Source organism: Indicator indicator, chromosome 14 (genome assembly GCF_027791375.1).
Source record: "Indicator indicator isolate 239-I01 chromosome 14, UM_Iind_1.1, whole genome shotgun sequence".
In the NCBI taxonomy this organism is placed as follows: Eukaryota; Metazoa; Chordata; class Aves; order Piciformes; family Indicatoridae; genus Indicator; species Indicator indicator.
The window spans coordinates 4,379,927-4,396,441 of record NC_072023.1 but is presented as its reverse complement, the minus strand read 5'-3'; the positions used below and the strand labels follow the sequence as shown (position 1 = coordinate 4,396,441).

Genomic DNA, 16,515 nt, shown 5'->3' with positions numbered 1-16,515 from the left:
TGTAATTTTAATAAGAACTAATTCTGACTTGAGAGTTGTGGTCAGTTACCTGTGCCATCTTCAGATTTTTTGGAGTAGTTTACAGAAATTTGAGGTTAAATAATCTCTGATTAAAACCAATTAAGCTCAGATTATTTTGACTTCAAAACTAAAGAATATTCAACTCTAATGGAAGAGGGTTTCTTTAGAAGATTACTGCAGAGTTACTGCTCATTGCAGTGGGTGACATGAGACAACAGAACTGGTATTATTGAGAAGAATGTTAAAGAGCTTTTAAAAAGCAGAATTACATTGCTTGATGCCTGATATTTGCAAATTTTGTATCATCTGCTAACATCCAGCTTGAATTAGTTTATATCTTAAAAACTTCTAGAGTATGCTCAGTACCTGCAAAATGCAGATTGCAGCAACCAGAGGACTTTACACTGCTTTTCTCCATCATTGAGAAGTTTTTCCATTTTTGGCCCATATGCAGTTTTTAAATTAAGGCTTATTGCCTTCACCTAATCAGTGGGTAGAATTCAAAAGTTTTTTTACTTCAGCTTGCCATACTAGTATCACATTTGCTGTATTTAGGGAGAGATATAGGGAGCATTTACTTGTCAGTAATTTACATTCCAACTATTTTCTTCTCTGACGTTTATATTCTTGCATAGTTAATTAAAGAATGTTGAATAAGATTCAGCACATCAAACTGTGTTAAGAAGAATTGGGAAACTAGTAGAATACAAAAGAGGGAACATCATTATACCAGTATGAATACCATCTTGTGAAAATCTGATTCCTGTCACATCATTGAAGTCTAAGAGGGTGAGGGATGGTAGGGATGGTCAAAAGCCTAGAAGAGTTGCATCAGTAGATTAGAATTTCTCAATCCTTAAAGAAGAGTACAAGGCAAGTGTGATAGAGGTCTGAAATCACAAAGAGTGGATAGCAACCATTCATTGCCTTCTAAAGCACAAGAATTAGGGATGTCAAACTTGGTGAGACAGCTGAAAACAAAATAGTGTGCATGCAAACTGTAAGAAAAGACGTGCTCTAAAGGCAACTTGAGCAATTAATTTTAGATAGTTCAGCTGGTGGGAAGACAAAACAAAGTCAGGTTATCATATATGGGACCTTCAAAGGGTTGTGGGAGAAGTACTACCACATGCTTGTCCTGATGGTGGGTTAGTCTTACTTTCTCTAGGTCAATCAGCATCAGTTGCCCTTGTGGATGGAATATTGGGTGACATAAAGTATGGTCCAGTGTTTGCTCTTATGTTTTGTATATCAATTTTTAATGTTTTTTAATGTATCTGCATTCAGGAGCAGAGCAGGGTTTCACTTCGGTGTTTGATAACAGTTTTAAGGCTGCAGTATTTCCTCATGGGCTCCTCTAGGCAGATTTATTAGCATTTTGGTATTCTGACTTAGAGAAACTTTTCTGTGCAAGGATTAAATTGAAGTTTGCTGTTTTGATCGTTGCTTTAGTAAATAGATTTTTGCCTCTGTCTTTTCACAGCAGACTTAAAAGGGCAAGGTAGAAATTCCTTTATTTCAAGGTAGGAAGGAATCTCCCTCTTGTCCTGCCATGAAGTAAAATTTTGAAGTGGAACTCCTGTTGCTGCCATTTCAATCCTAGCCTTTGGGAGGCCTCGAATTATTATCACATTATGAACTCATAAAAATTAGGTCACAAATCAATGGACAGGAAAAATAATTTACCTAAAAAAGGAACTCTAATTAAACCACAGTTTAACTTATGTAATATGAGTTCTTCTTGTTGGAGAAATTGTTATCCTACATCTTGCTCTAATCAGCACATTCTTCAACCATCTTCTGAGTAGTGCTATGATAATATCTGGCTGACAGGCTGCTTTCTGTCCCTTTGCATTTTATTGTATCTGACTTATGTGCACTGTTTGACTTTCCCAGGAATCCATATGTCCAGTGTTAGAAAAATTCGGAAATATGTCTTTGCCTATGCAAGTATTTTCTGCCAGGACTTAAAAAAAAAAAAAAAAAAAAAAAAATCACAAATCAAGAAACTCTGTTGAAATTGTTTGATGTCTTGTTATTCATGTTCTAAAGCAGAGAGAGTCTGATTGATTGGACATTTTAGTGTCCAATGGTGAGCAGTCACTACATGTGTCACTGTTAAAGGATCTTGCACCATTATTGTTGTTCACTCAAATATATAGTGAATGCACAAGCTGGGATTGTGGCATCCAAATATAGATGCCATATCTTTAGCTTTTTTGTATATAATGTAAACATTATGTGACATTATCCCCAAAGACTTTCACAAAATATCATTAAAAAAAAAATGAAGAAGCATCCCTTGAATTAGAACCTGGCAAAGAAGGTATGGCTAGACTAGTTGTGTTGGAGCTTTTGCTAAAAGCAAAATGATGAATAAAGATATTTCTGTAACTAAATAGGAACTGTATTTAAAAAAAAAAGAAAAAGAAACAAGAAATTATTTCTTCTGCCATGCAAGTAATTCTTTCAGCACAATGTAGTATTTAATTTGCTGAATTTTAAACTCTCATAGCCGGAGTTATTGAACCTGGTTCTTTTCCTGTGTCTTCTGAGAAGTATTTCTTACCTACTTAAATTATTTGCATTTCAGGAATCTTATTCAAAGAAGAGAGGTTATGCACTGGAAGCAATACCTTCTGTACCTCTGGATGCAGTTCTTACAGAAAATGACAGCAGCCTTTGTGATTCCATAGATATAGCCGTGACCAAAAAGCCTTGTTCCCTAGAAATAGCAAGAGTTCCCTCTTCAAGACCAGGTAAATCACAAAATGATCCTTTACATTTTCTTTGGTGTTAAATGTAATGGTCTAGAATACATAGAATTACATATAAAAGGTATGGGTTTATATTTTTAAGAATAGAGGACTCTGTTTACTTATCAGAGCACGATTGCAGTCTTCTGTTACATACCATAAGAGCTTAATATGAGAATAAAATTAGTAGCAAAATGCTGTAGGAGGGAAAACAAAGCAGAGGCTTAAATAATATCCTAGATAAATATAAGATATGCAAAAAGTCAAACTAGAAATTTAATGTCTTTAAGACTAACCTTTTGCAGTAATCTATTTGCCAACCTGTTTGTGTTTTTAATTAAGTGTTTAGCAACAGCATTATGCAACTAATTCAAAATGTAAAGTACTCTATATTTTCATGTTAAAGAAAGGAAAATCTACCCCTTTAAAAAAAATAAATAGAATCAGCAAATGAGAATCAGGAGAAATATTGACAGTTTGGCAGACTGCTGTTTGTATTACACAGGTTTTAACAGCAGTAAGTCACAATATCTATAAACCAGGGCTGAATCAAATGAATGATAATATCTGTAAGGACTCTGTCTGTGTTCTCCAAAATTGTATGCTCTCTTCCATTACCCTTGTTTGAACTCTTCATTAGTCACCACCTGGTAGAGGAATTTCAGAATACGATTTTGCTGTGAGTAATTAGACTGAGAGTCTGCTTTGACAAATGACAGTTTCCAGCAGCAGAGACCTATTTGAAACGGACAATTGACTTTCTGACCCGTGCTATCTCGATTATGAGTCATGATTTGGAAAACATACAAGAATGACAGATGATTGTTGGCTAATGCCATGTTACCTATCCAGCCTGTGTAAGGGGAAGCACATTGATTTCACAGCCCAACTAGTATTGGAAGAGTGCCAGAGCTACGCTAGGCACAGTATACATGGATGAGATAGCACAGTACATCTTTGGAGGTGGCAAAGTGTGGTGGACTGGGTCATAATTCCATAAAATTCTCCATAAAATTTAGGCTAAAGAAGACTTGAGGGAACCTGCATTATGAACAGTGATCTAAGAGGTGGTGCAAAATAGGATAGCATCTTTGTAAAACAGTTGCACGTAGTGGACCAGAATCTGACTCAAGCATCAGCACAGCTACCTGTGTGACTGGAGGTTTATTTTGTTGATTTTCTTTCTTTTTTCTCTGATAATCTAAAAAGTTAGCAGACTGTGCAGGATGATATTGCAGGTTGTCATTCAGTAAAGGAAGAAAATGCCAAATTAACCTTGGGTTTTGGCCTTCTACTTGATTAATCACCATAAACATTCTTACTGCAATGGGAAGACTGCCATACCCCTACCCAATAAATCAGCCAAGGCAGTTCATTATCTGTTCCATAGCAATGGGACTCAACTCTAAGGCTTTCCATTGTAATTAGTATTTTTTAGAAAAGGATAGATGTTTTGGTAGTTAAAATACCAGGATTTGAAAGTGTGCTGTGTGCATTTCTTCTTAGGTATAGAAAGTCCATTACTCTCAGTATGAAAAACAGATGCTAAAAAGGACATTTTGGGGCCTTAATCTGGAACTGTGTTTGTGTATGGTTAAATATGATGTGTATCAGGGACCCAGAGAATAACCAAGGAATCTGCAAGGATATTCAAGGGGAATCCCATCATTCTTATAAGATCTAACAAGGTGAATGAGTTGACAATGCAAATGTACTGTAATTCCTTCTGTCTTGGTTTTCCATATGCCACTACGATCTTTTCCTTGGCATTATATTGCAAAGAACATTTGGATGTTTAGATAAGCAGATTCCAATATGTGAATTTATTTTAAGCTATAAATGTAGTAGTTAGATAACTGGCCTGGCTTGTAAGCCATAGCTGTAATCATGTTGGCTGTTACCTTATACTGCAAATGGCCCAAATGAATTCAACCACATCACTCGTAAGGTACTTAACACTATGCATTATTGTACATGAATGTCAGCTTGCCACTTCATATAGATTTATTGCTTGAATAAGTTATGTGTGATTACAGAGATCATTCATTTAGAACAAATGTCTAATTCGCATGCCTTTTCCCCTGAATTTCCCTGGTTTTGTGTCATGAGACACACTGACTTTAGGAATACTGTTTCAAATTGCTGTACTATCTCACATGTAGAAATATTTTCAGAGCATGAGGCAGCATTTTGAACATAAAATTGCATCTGTCAGTCTTCTTTCCCTAGGTGGTAGGACACTCTGATCAACTCTCCCTGCTGTCTGGGGCATTATATCTCTTGGCAGCAGAAATCAGACTGACTGTAGTCAGTGATTGAAAATTTTACTTTCCTGTCTAGAGAGGAAAGGTCATTCTTGCTGGCCCTTCAAGCTGTAGAGATGCATGCTGTAAATATTATCTGCCCTGCCAGTAAACTCCTGACAGGCTGGCAATAGTCACTTTGCCAGTCACCATTCTCTGATCTACTAAGTAAAGAAACAAAAAAAAAAAAACAACCAAACCTGAACAAACAAACAAAACCCCACCAAATAAAAGCAAACAAAAAAACCCCCAAACCCCAGACTGCTCTGTAGTTCTCCATATTATTTTTAATCTCCTGAATCTTATTATTGAACTGGCAGGAAATAGTAGAGGATGAAAACTCTCCATGCACCAAGTGGTAAATGATTGTTAGATGTAAGGGAGAAAAACTGAACAGAAAGGAAATAAAAGTAGTCATGAAGTTTGTTACTTCCACTTCTGAGGTTCTGTGTTGTGTAAGTTTTGTGGCTGTTTGCAAAAACTTAGGTTTCTAATAGAAGAACAGTTATATTATTAGTTAAAGCAACTGCTTCATCTAAGACTGAAAAAGACTGCATGTAAGTCTGAGTTCAGGTTAAGCTGTTTGTTTCTACCCTAGATTAATAAGACAAAGTTGGCAGAGTGTGTTAACATCTCTGTCTCAGTATCTTTGCTTTTAAACTAACAGTTAAAACTCTGAAACACTGCACTGAGACAATTTTTTTCTGCTATGTAAAATATAAATTTGGATTTAAATTTTATAAATCAAGCTCATAAAATTAAATTCATAAAGAAATTGATTCATGACTCTCACTAATCTTTCTGCAGTATCCTTATTCCTTAAATTAGATATTTCTACTGGTAATTTTAATTTTTAGGCTGCCTTTCAATTAAAAAAGAATTAATTATGTGACATGTTTAACCTTGAAAAATATCCATAAAATTTTATTAGTTCATAAGACATGCATTATTATTACCCTTTTGATTATAAGGATGTAATTAAATATTGTGATCTATGGGTAAAAATCATCTTGGAGAAGGTGTAAACTTCTAATAAATGGCTAAAGCTCAAGGCACTGGATAACTGTAATGCTAAAATGAGTATTTCCAAGTATCTTTATGAAGTTAGTGTGGTTTTGATCAATTATCTAGTATCTAAAAATATTGGTAGCAGAAGTTTAGATGAAGAACCATGCTTGTTTAGAAGTTTAGATGAAGAATCATGTTTGGACCTGTGCTGTTGAAGACCCTTACAGACTTAACTGGCAGCCTTGGTTGCCTGGACATTTTGTACCATACTCCATTCCTGCACACAAAGTAGAAATACTGAACAAAATCTAAACAGCCTTACAGGAGAAATGTTAATAAATACATAGGATTTTTTCATTGGAGTTAAGTGTATGTCTATGGTCACTAGAGAGATCATGTCTCTTTCAGTCTGCCTCTATAGTTTCTACTGCAGAAAATCCCTAGGAGTGAGATCAGGTGGCAAGGGCACCTGAATGATCTTAGAATTATCTTAGAAGGCCAATACTACTTAATATATTATATACTTAATATATTTTGGGGTCTCACTATTTTTTTTTTTAATGAATGACTTGGTAGGGGAAAAAAAAATCACCTTTGGGAAAGTTGATCTGTCGATGAAGGTTAATCAAGGGTTTAATACAGCATTCCAATAATCTCACTAAGACATTGCTGTCTGTAAACAGCATGGAAGTCATCCTTGGATAAGGAAGTTCTAGTTCGTGGACCTATTTTGACCAGTTCTGTTACCTTAGTGTGGCTGCAGTTTGAGGAGAGGCTTAGTGAGCCATCCTCAGCTGTAACAATGCAGAACTCAGTGTTGCCTGCAAAATCCATCTGAGAAATTAGATAAATATTTAGGGACTTCACCAATGCTCAGCTCTCAGCCACTGCACAGTCAGCAATTCCCAAGACAGCAGTTTTAAAGATAGCTTTGGTGCAACTACTCTACCCAGTTACATCCAAGACATGGTTCTGTCAAGGGGGTAAAGACATCCTCTACTATGTGGTGTGTTGCCCCCAACCAAAGGGCAAAGACAAGGCAAGGAGCTGAAACATAAAGACAGAGATGTTCTGGTTAGCTATCTTCATTTTCGGTACTAGTATTTTTTAATTATGATTAGTATATTTTATTTTCATTATTAAACTGTTCTTATCTCAACCCAGGAGTTTCACTTCCCCCCCCCACCCCCCCCCCCCCCAGTTCTCCTCCTCATCACACTGTGGAAGGGAAGCAGTAAACCAGTGGCTGTGTGGTGCTTAGATGCTGGCTGGGGTTAAATGATAAGAGATGGATAAAACTGTTCCTTTGTTTTTCGTCTGAATAGTCTGGACAGAAAAGTAAAGTGATATATACAGTGGATACTTCTCATGCACATACAACTGGAGCCTTTCATTATTAGCTTCTTTTAATTACCTCAGTGGCAAACATAGACCACTTTAATTTTAATAACCCAAATGTGTTATAAAAGTGAATGTCAAATTAACTATACTTGTATTAAACTTATAATTTCATTTACAAACCAGATTAATAAGATCCATTTTTTTTTTCTGAAGTAATGCATGACCTGTGTCCCTTTCATTTATTATTGATGGTGATCCATGTCAGCTACTCCATCATTCCTGCTGTCAGAATGAAAGCCTATAACTTGCAAAGGTTACTTCATTAGCTTCCTTTTAGTCTTCTAAAACCATAACAATCTTCCCAGTGCTATTAAGAAATAGCACCATTTGTTGAGGTAACATAGTGCCAGATCTTTTAAAACTTTTTAATACAAATTGAATGGATCTGCTGATCAAAATTATCCAGCTTTAGTAAGTCTCATTTAACATTTTCTTTTGATGAGTTTCTGTTTGATATTTAGGGAAAATATTTCACATCTCTGTTGTTTTGTAATATTATTTCTAGAGTAATGTGCCATAATTTGGTTTCTTCCATTGTCCATTTGCCACACTCCTTTATGTCCTTGATGCACCAGAGTTCTTGTGGAGAAACAGTATTATTATTATATCCTAATTAAAGGCTTCTTCAGAATGCACATGCACAGGAGGTTGAATTGAGGTCACACAAGCCACATCAAATCTTACATATCACAGCTCTAATGTACTTTCCTTTGCAACCTTATCATCCCCCGAAGAGGTTTTCAGTATATAATTAAGATAATTGCTTACCATCATATGCTCCTCTGATAACATCCTTAACAGTGAAATATTATTCTTAAAAATACTCTGTCATTTCTGAAGTTAAAGCACATGGGGAAGACTGATACCATGTGGCCATTTCATTATGAAAATACATGCAGGTCTCCACCTATTAGTATATTCCAGTAAATATGTTAATGTTATTAAAGTAATTCCACTTTCCAAAGGGACTAGCTCATATTTTCTCTGCAGTGTGAGAGAAAAAGCTGCTGCTTGACATATGTTAAACATTTTCTGGTGATTCACTAATGTTTATTATTATTCATTAAAGTACAGTTGAAAAAAAACCAGCTTTTGTGCAATATTTTGGGGCAATTTTTGCTCATTAAAGTGCATGCATTCTGACCAACACTCAGCTTCATCCATCCTGGTGTGATTACCATCTAGAATGATCTCATTATACACTTGACTGCATGCTGTCAGACAAAATCCCTTTTTCAAATGAAGACAACAATTTTAAGGACCATAATTATTTTGAGGTATTTTGCATTTTAAAGCCCACATGCAAATATTATTTAGCAGGATTTGAGTTATTCTTTGTTAAATGACTATTTCTTGCAGCATCCTTTGCAAGTACTTTTGAGTCAGGGATGAAATATGAGCCAGCAATGTGCCCTTGTGGCCAAGAAGGCCAGTGGCACCCCGGGGTGTATTAGAAGGGGTGTGGTTAGTAAGTCGAGAAAGGTTCTTCTGCCCCTTTACTCTGCCCTGGTCCGGCTGCATCTGGAGTATTGTGTCCAGTTCTGAGCCCCTCAGTTCAAGAAGGACCTCAGGGAACTGCTTGAAAGAGTCCAGCACAGAGCGACAAAGATGATGAAGGGAGTGGAACATCTCCCTGATGAGGAAAGGCTGAGGGAACTGGAGAAGAAGAACCTGAGGGGTGACCCCATTCATGGTTATAAAGATGTGAAGGGCAGTGTTAGAAGGCTAGAGCCAGGCTCTGCTCAGTGATGTCCTGCCCCAATGTCAGGACAAGGGGCAATGAGTGCAAGCTAGAGCAGAGGAGGTTCCACATGAACATAAGGAAAAACTTTTTCACTGTGAGGGTGTGAGAGCCCTGGAATAGGCTGCCCAGAGAGGTTGTGGAGTCTGCTTCTCTGGGGTTATTGAAACCCCATCTGGATGAATTTGTTTTGTGACCTACTACAGGTGATCCTACTCTGGCATGGGGGTTGCACTCCATGATCTTTTGAGGTTCCTTCCAATCCCTAACCCTCTGTGATTTTGTGGAATATACACAGACTTGATGCAACATATTCCATTCTAGTAAGTAGTGCTGTGCTTCAGAATACTGCTGAGATTCTTTTATAATTGAGCAGATGTAAGTGATATTACCTTTTATAAGTAGCAATAATTCAGTAGATAGATGAGGAATAAAACTGCTATAAAAGCTCCATTAAATTGCTAATATGATGGGTAACAGGAAAACTTCATTAATTTGTTTACATTTTACATGCACCTGGTATGTTCTAGAGGAATATAAGCTTGTGTAATGAATATAGCACTCTATGGGTCTGGCATTCAAAGCCAGGCTGGACAGCAACTTGAGCAACCTGATTTAGTGGAAGGTGTCCCTGCCCATGGCAGGGGGGTTGGAACTACAATCTTCTCCAATGCAAACCATTCTATGATTTAGCTAATACTATATATCTCCTGGTGCACTTGTAAATTTTCTACAAACCTTAACCTGAATTTTCTACATTTTTCCTCCCAGGTTGAATCTTACTCCATATTAGCAGTTAGAAGGAACCAGTTGTCTTGACTTTATACTTTTTATTCTTGTCTTATTTTGCATTAAGATGAAACTGAGTCCTAAAATTTGAGAGCTCCAATGCTCAAGAGTTAGTGTTTCACTTGACTTATGTCTATAATGCAAAAATGTTCAAGTATTATAAAAAAAACCCTTGAAGTGCTCTGGAAATGCAATATAGGTATGTCTTGAAATCCACAAAGAATTCAGCTGTCTTTTGTGGAAGGTGAATTTCTCCACTATTTGGTCTCTCAATTTTAGAGGATAATGCTGCTCACCTCCGAATGACTAATCATTAGACACTGCCATGTACATACCTTAGGATCAAGTAGACATTCTCAGCTGTTTCAGAAAGCTATGATATTAACAGTGCTCCTTATCCCTCTTGCTCCTTGCATACATAGGGTTTTGTCAGGCTTTTTCCATATTTTGTATTAAAAGTTGTAGGTTTAATACAGTTTATTAGGGAGTGTTTTCTGATTTGAACTGGTGTCTTGCAGCACAGTTTTTATTATGTGATTCAGGTATTAAATTTGATGGCTTGGTCAATTCCTTTCTATTTGTATGTCTCAGGGCATACTCTTCAGTATATGTATCAGGGCATACGTATCAGGGCACTTATCTGGGATGTGGGGGATCAAGGTGAGAGCTCTAAGTGCCAGGATATAATGTGAGTGTCTATATCTGTATCATAGCACATGAGAACTCTAGACAGAGCTGTTCCAAATGTTTCACATCCTATCTGCATCCTAGATCCTTCTTGGACCAAGAAATGTGAACTCAATCCCTTCCCTGCTCTGTCAGTGTAGGGTTGAGCTCCAGAAGGACTGAATGATAGAAAGATCAGCTTTTCAGGATACCTGCCCTGCAGTTTGTCCTTTTCTTCCCCCCCCCTTTAGTCTTTCCTGCAAACACACACAAGACTTCCATTCTGCTCCAAGAATTATTTCTGATTAAAATATCCTAAGATTGATACATTCCCCAGGAAAATCAGTTTGGATCAATCAGATTTTATGTGGTGAAAATAGTGTGTCAAAAGATTCATGGCCAGTTATACACTACATTCATATTCGTATCTGCTCCCTACTCCCTGATTTCTGTCATTTCTTGTCTGTGGGGAGCATCTACTGCCATGCAGTTACTGTGCTTTTTCAAGCATTTTAGTGAAGTTGTTGGCTTTGATATGAATGCAGTTAGTAACCTTGCTTGCTTTTCTACACCTCTACTAGACCCAGCATAGGAGCAACTCCCTCCTCTACTCACTGCCAAACAAACCAAAAAAATTTTGATGGTCCTTCTGACTGACAATCTTTAGGAGATACCTGACTGCACTGAAACTGGGCTGCAACTTTAGCTTATGTCATGCAATCAGCTAATTATGTACATTAATAATTTTTTTTCAGCATTGATCTGAATCATAGAATGGCTTAGGTTGGAAATGACCTGAGAGATAACTACTCCAACATCCCCGCCATGGGCAGGGACACCTCTCAACTAGACTTGGCTGTTCAAGGCCTCATCCAACTTGGCCTTGAACACTCTCAGGGAAGAGCCATCCACAACCTCTCCAGAGTCTCACCATCCTCATACTGAAGAAATTCTTCCTGAGATCTGGTGTAGACGTGCTCTCCCTCAGCTTAAAACCATTCGTGCTTGTCCTGTCACTAGACACCCTTATGAAAAGTTCCTCTGCATCCTTCCTGTAGGTTCCCATTTGGAAAGCAGACATCTTGGCATAGCTTCCTAAATGTGGTTAAAATAAAAATATTTGTGAAAATATTAAGCAATTGGTAAAATAAACCATTTTTGTGCATAATGAACAGATTTATTTGTTTTGTTCAGTGTCAGAGAGGATTAAAAAAATAGAAAAACATTGATTCCTAGTGACAGTAATCACTGTTGCATTCTGTAAAAAAAAAAAAAAAACCACAACATTCCCTCTTGTTCCATTTTAAGTTAAAACCCCATTAATTTACTTAAATTTTCTCTACTTCTGTCTGCCTTTTCACATCTGCTGTTCCTGATGGCAGCACATAGCTCGCTGCCAAAAAGTTTCCTCCTATTGCTTCACAGAGATTTCATTTTTGTTCTTTTTTGTTTTGGTGCCACCTCAAAAAGAAATCTGAGGTGTGCAAGAGATGTACTTTGCTATATATCAAAACAGGATGGGAAAGGGTTTGTATTTCCAATCCACAGACATACAGATGCAGCATAATATATTTACTAGCAGCTAATGATAGAATAATTTTCTACTGCAATGAAATATCAAACTGGTCTTTTTTTCTTTCTGCTATGTCTTCAAATGATGCAGAGTTAGAAGAAAACAAATGAAAGGATATTGTCACACTTGGTTGCTTTATTGTTTTCAGAAAGCAGGAAAATTCTTCAGAAAGACCATTTAATATTTTTTGGCTGTGGGGCAGGGTGTGTTATTTTTCTCTAATATCATTTATCATTGTATGCAGCATTATGTGTTCTGGATGAGGGTATTAAAATCAACAGTTACTAAAACATTCTTTCCACTCTAGCTCCAGCTGTTCACTCTATGTCCTTTTCCTTTCAGATACCATTGCCTCCCTGCTGGAACATACTAAAAAAATAGAGCATAGTTAGAGCCAGTTTCTTATGAGAAGTCGTGGGACTGAAAGAAATTCTTTCTGCAAGATAATTTCCATTATTTTAACATCATCTATTTCTTTCTTACGTTATGATAAGAAAACAAAATCAGAAATTTTTGTGAATATTGTCAAATTAAAAATTGCAAAAAATACCTTTTCTTTCCTCCTGATCAATAATATAAGCTGTCTTTCAGATTTTTTTTCCACCCAACCTGTAGTAACTTCAACAAGAGTTTGCCTTTGATAAATTTAACAAAAGTGTGGCTTGTGAAGCCACTGCAAACAAAAATCAATGCATTTTAATCAACTATTTGTCCATCTGCTAGATATCAGCCTAATACACACAATGCAGAATAAAACTGTGACTCATTTTCTAATGGAATAATGACATTTGCAATAGGAAGTTGGTGGTGGTTAGGAGTTCTTGCAGTCTCTGAATCTTGCCTTTTGTTTTGACTGAGTTCTTACCTGTATTCCAGTGTAATTTGATTGAAATTCTTTGCTGTAATTTTATGATTTGAAGTTAAGGAATGCTGAATAATTTTGAGCCACATTTTTTTTCTCCATAAAAAATTTGGCAAACCCCCATACTTCATTATGACATGTTAATTATAAAAAAAAAAAAATCATTTGGGAATTAAACTTGCAATCAAGTTTTTGGGTTTTTTTTTCAGTTGCTAAAAACTCCAGTGCTGTAATGACTCAAATTAGCTGGATTGTGTTATTCCAAAATTGCCCACAATGTTCCCTTTATCTTTCTCAAATCATCTGGAAATTATCAGGGAAACATATTGGAGCAGAAAGCTGGAGCACTCTGATACAGGTGGTTTTGTATTGCTTTCAAAAGGAAAAGCAAAGACTTTTAAGACAATGTATTATTAGTGCACAATGTCTGCTGGCCAAATTCTTTGTGCTTAAGGAGAACACTGTTATGCTGGATCTTTTATACGTTTTGAGTCTGGAACAAAACATTTTTTCTATGTAAATATATATTAAATACAAAAATGTTAAGTGAAAGAGCATAGAGTGAGAACTGAGCTCTCTGAAGTTGCAAAAAAAAAAAAGATACTTTAAATGAGGATAAGTGGATACTGAATCATTTTAGAGCATCATTTCTAGCTCTCTGGCTTTAAGACATTTTGGTTAGCTTTTTGACTGCAGTGTTCTGATGAAGAGCTTTATTAGCTAATTGATACTTCAAAATAACTGAAGCTCATGAAAATAAAGTTTTGTCCATAAATTGCATTTTGTTGCAACTAAAGGCAGATGCATATTGGAAGGTTTATCTTCAAGACTGCTTAAATTATTTATTAACTGAGATTGATTCTTGGGGAGTATGGCTATAATCAGTATTTTTTAAATTATTTGAGAGCACTTATTCTCATCACCTTTTGCAGTTTATATTCTGAGATAATTTGAAAATATAGCCTGATTCACTAATTATCAATTGCACTTGCAATAATACTTTTTCTGCACAACACAGTTTGGTTATTCTCTTGGGTTTATAGCAAAAACCTTGTGAATTACTGAGTGGCCCATCCCTGATGACCTGATGATTTACATTTTAAAATAAGCACAGATATCTCCAATATCTATCTCTTTTTTCTTTTTTGAGGATGTTTTGCTGGTTTGTGGGGGTTTTTTTGTTTGTTTGTTTGTTTGTTTTACAAAACCAGTAGACATTTCAGTTTTCAGCGAATGATTGAAATAAACAAAAATATTTTGGCACCTGTAACTACACCCTGTGCTTGCCATTGAATGTCCAAAACCATGATGACTATATGCTGAGACAAGGCAAATGTAGAAATCCATGAAGTTCATCATGGGCAAGTGCAGCCCTTTCACTACAAACTTTTTAAGTACGGAAAAGCCAACTAAAATCCCATTTCATACACAAAAAAATAAGTGTATGGTAACTGTGTAGCATTGTTTTTGAATACTCAATTAGACATCAACAGCTTGCAGAGGCAGTCTCAAAAGGTTACTCAGGAAATGGTGGAAATCACCCATCATCTCTCATTAGTGCTTAATGAGAGATGTTTTTCCAGACAGTTGCCTGGTATTAGGAGGGTTATGCAAGTCTGAAGCAGTTCCAAAGTCTGTTTGTGCAGGTGGGTGATTAGAGGAAACAAAAACTTGATAATACTCATATACAACTCTTGTGGATGATGCAGAAACAACTAAGCAGACCCCCTGCTGCCGCTAGAATGCACTTCACTGGTAATTAATTCCAAACACAATCCTGAAATAGCAGTTACATCCAAGTCTGAGCCAGTTATAGCTTCAAGTGCTTTCAACCTGACAGTTGCAGATATATATTTACAATGCTGCTCAGAACAGTGGTTATTCAGGTTTAAGTGTGTGGGAAACAAAACAAATCCAAAAGAGCAAATTCAAACAGTTTAGTCCAATCGTTCTGTCTGTGGATCCAGGGTGGCTACCTACTGATTCTATTAGTCATTATTCCATCTGCTCTTTGGAAATGTCTCCTGTAATGTTCATTCCTTGAAATCCTGGAATACATCATTGTCCCTATCTGTAGTTCATAGATTGGTGCCATGTTGAACAATCGTCTAGGAGAGATTTACTTTGGGGGTTTAGTCAAGTTAAAACAATTTGGAAGCTGAATCCTATACTATGGAAAATTGCCTATTCCCTCAAATGTTCCTGACAAAGCAGGAGATTTGCTATTTTTTTCCCTTGGATTTCTGTATGAACTGCAGCCTGACAATATACTGCATGCAATTGCTGTGAATCATTACAATGGGTCCACCACTTACAGGAGACCTCACACTTTTCTCACATGTGATATCCAACAAATCTTAACAGCCTTGTATAAAATCAGGGCAATTCCTACTATTTTGTGACCTACTCTGCTCAGTCTTGGGTCGTCTTAGTTTATTCCTACTTGCTGGCTGGGGCTTCTGCCTAGTAAGTATCCTGCTGGTGGTACCCATCAGCCTACGTTGACCCGTGAGGAATCAACTCAGCCTGAGTAGCTATCTTCACACAAAATATTCAGATCACAATGTTTGGGGCTTTGTGCTTTAAGTGTTTTGTCTGAGTCTAGTACTGTATTTCCAAAGGTTTTAAATGTAATCTGTGTATTTATACACACTATTAGATGTGTAGTATAGTTCTGCTTCTAGATTATCACTACAGCACAAAACCCAGACTTCTTTTTGATCTGAATCACAGAATGTTAGGTGTTGGAAGGGACCTTGAATCTCTATTTCAGGTGGGCAACCAATGTATAGGATCCTTCTGGAAGCCGTAAGATACATGTGTGGTGGGTTGTTGGTAGAAGAAATAAGATGCAGTATCCTAAAAAATTGAAACCCACATACAATCCAAATGAAGTGTCATGAGGATCAGCTGCTGTGATCTGTTGATCCTTTGCCATTACATTAAATTGTAGAAATAGGGGAAAAAAAAGAAAAAGGAAAAAAAAAAAGGAGAGGAAAAAAAGAAAATAAATAACCAATACAGACATAATTGTAGATTTTGAGAAGGATAATATCATGTTTCTGTAAAGTGGAAAACTACAGATTAACTGTGTGTTCCATTTGTTAAGGTTTATTTCTGAGGTGAAATGTAATTATATTTCTGGAATATGAGCTGACTTTTGGCTTTTGATATTTTTCTTGCTGAGATGTGGTAACAATTGTTCTGCTTGGTATATTTGGTATCTGCCCCACAGTTAATACTGTAGTGTTATGCATATGTAGTGTCTTGAGTATATTATGAGAAAAAATATCTATTAGAACAGTTCCAGTGAACAGTTTGTCCTCACAGTATGTGGATAGAGGGATGAAACTTTTGATTAAGCGCTTGCTGGACTGTGGTGATATGGTCTACTA

The 16,515-nt window shown here is 36.5% G+C and overlaps 1 protein-coding gene across 1 annotated transcript in view; it reads left to right on the top strand.

The window, feature by feature from the left end:
- The window catches only part of ANKS1B (ankyrin repeat and sterile alpha motif domain containing 1B), a 390,775-nt gene that overhangs the window by 101,284 nt on the left and 272,976 nt on the right, over window positions 1–16,515 (top strand). The window contains 1 exon segment of the mRNA XM_054386772.1: window positions 2,615–2,780. Coding sequence (XP_054242747.1) covers window positions 2,615–2,780 — 166 coding nt within the window.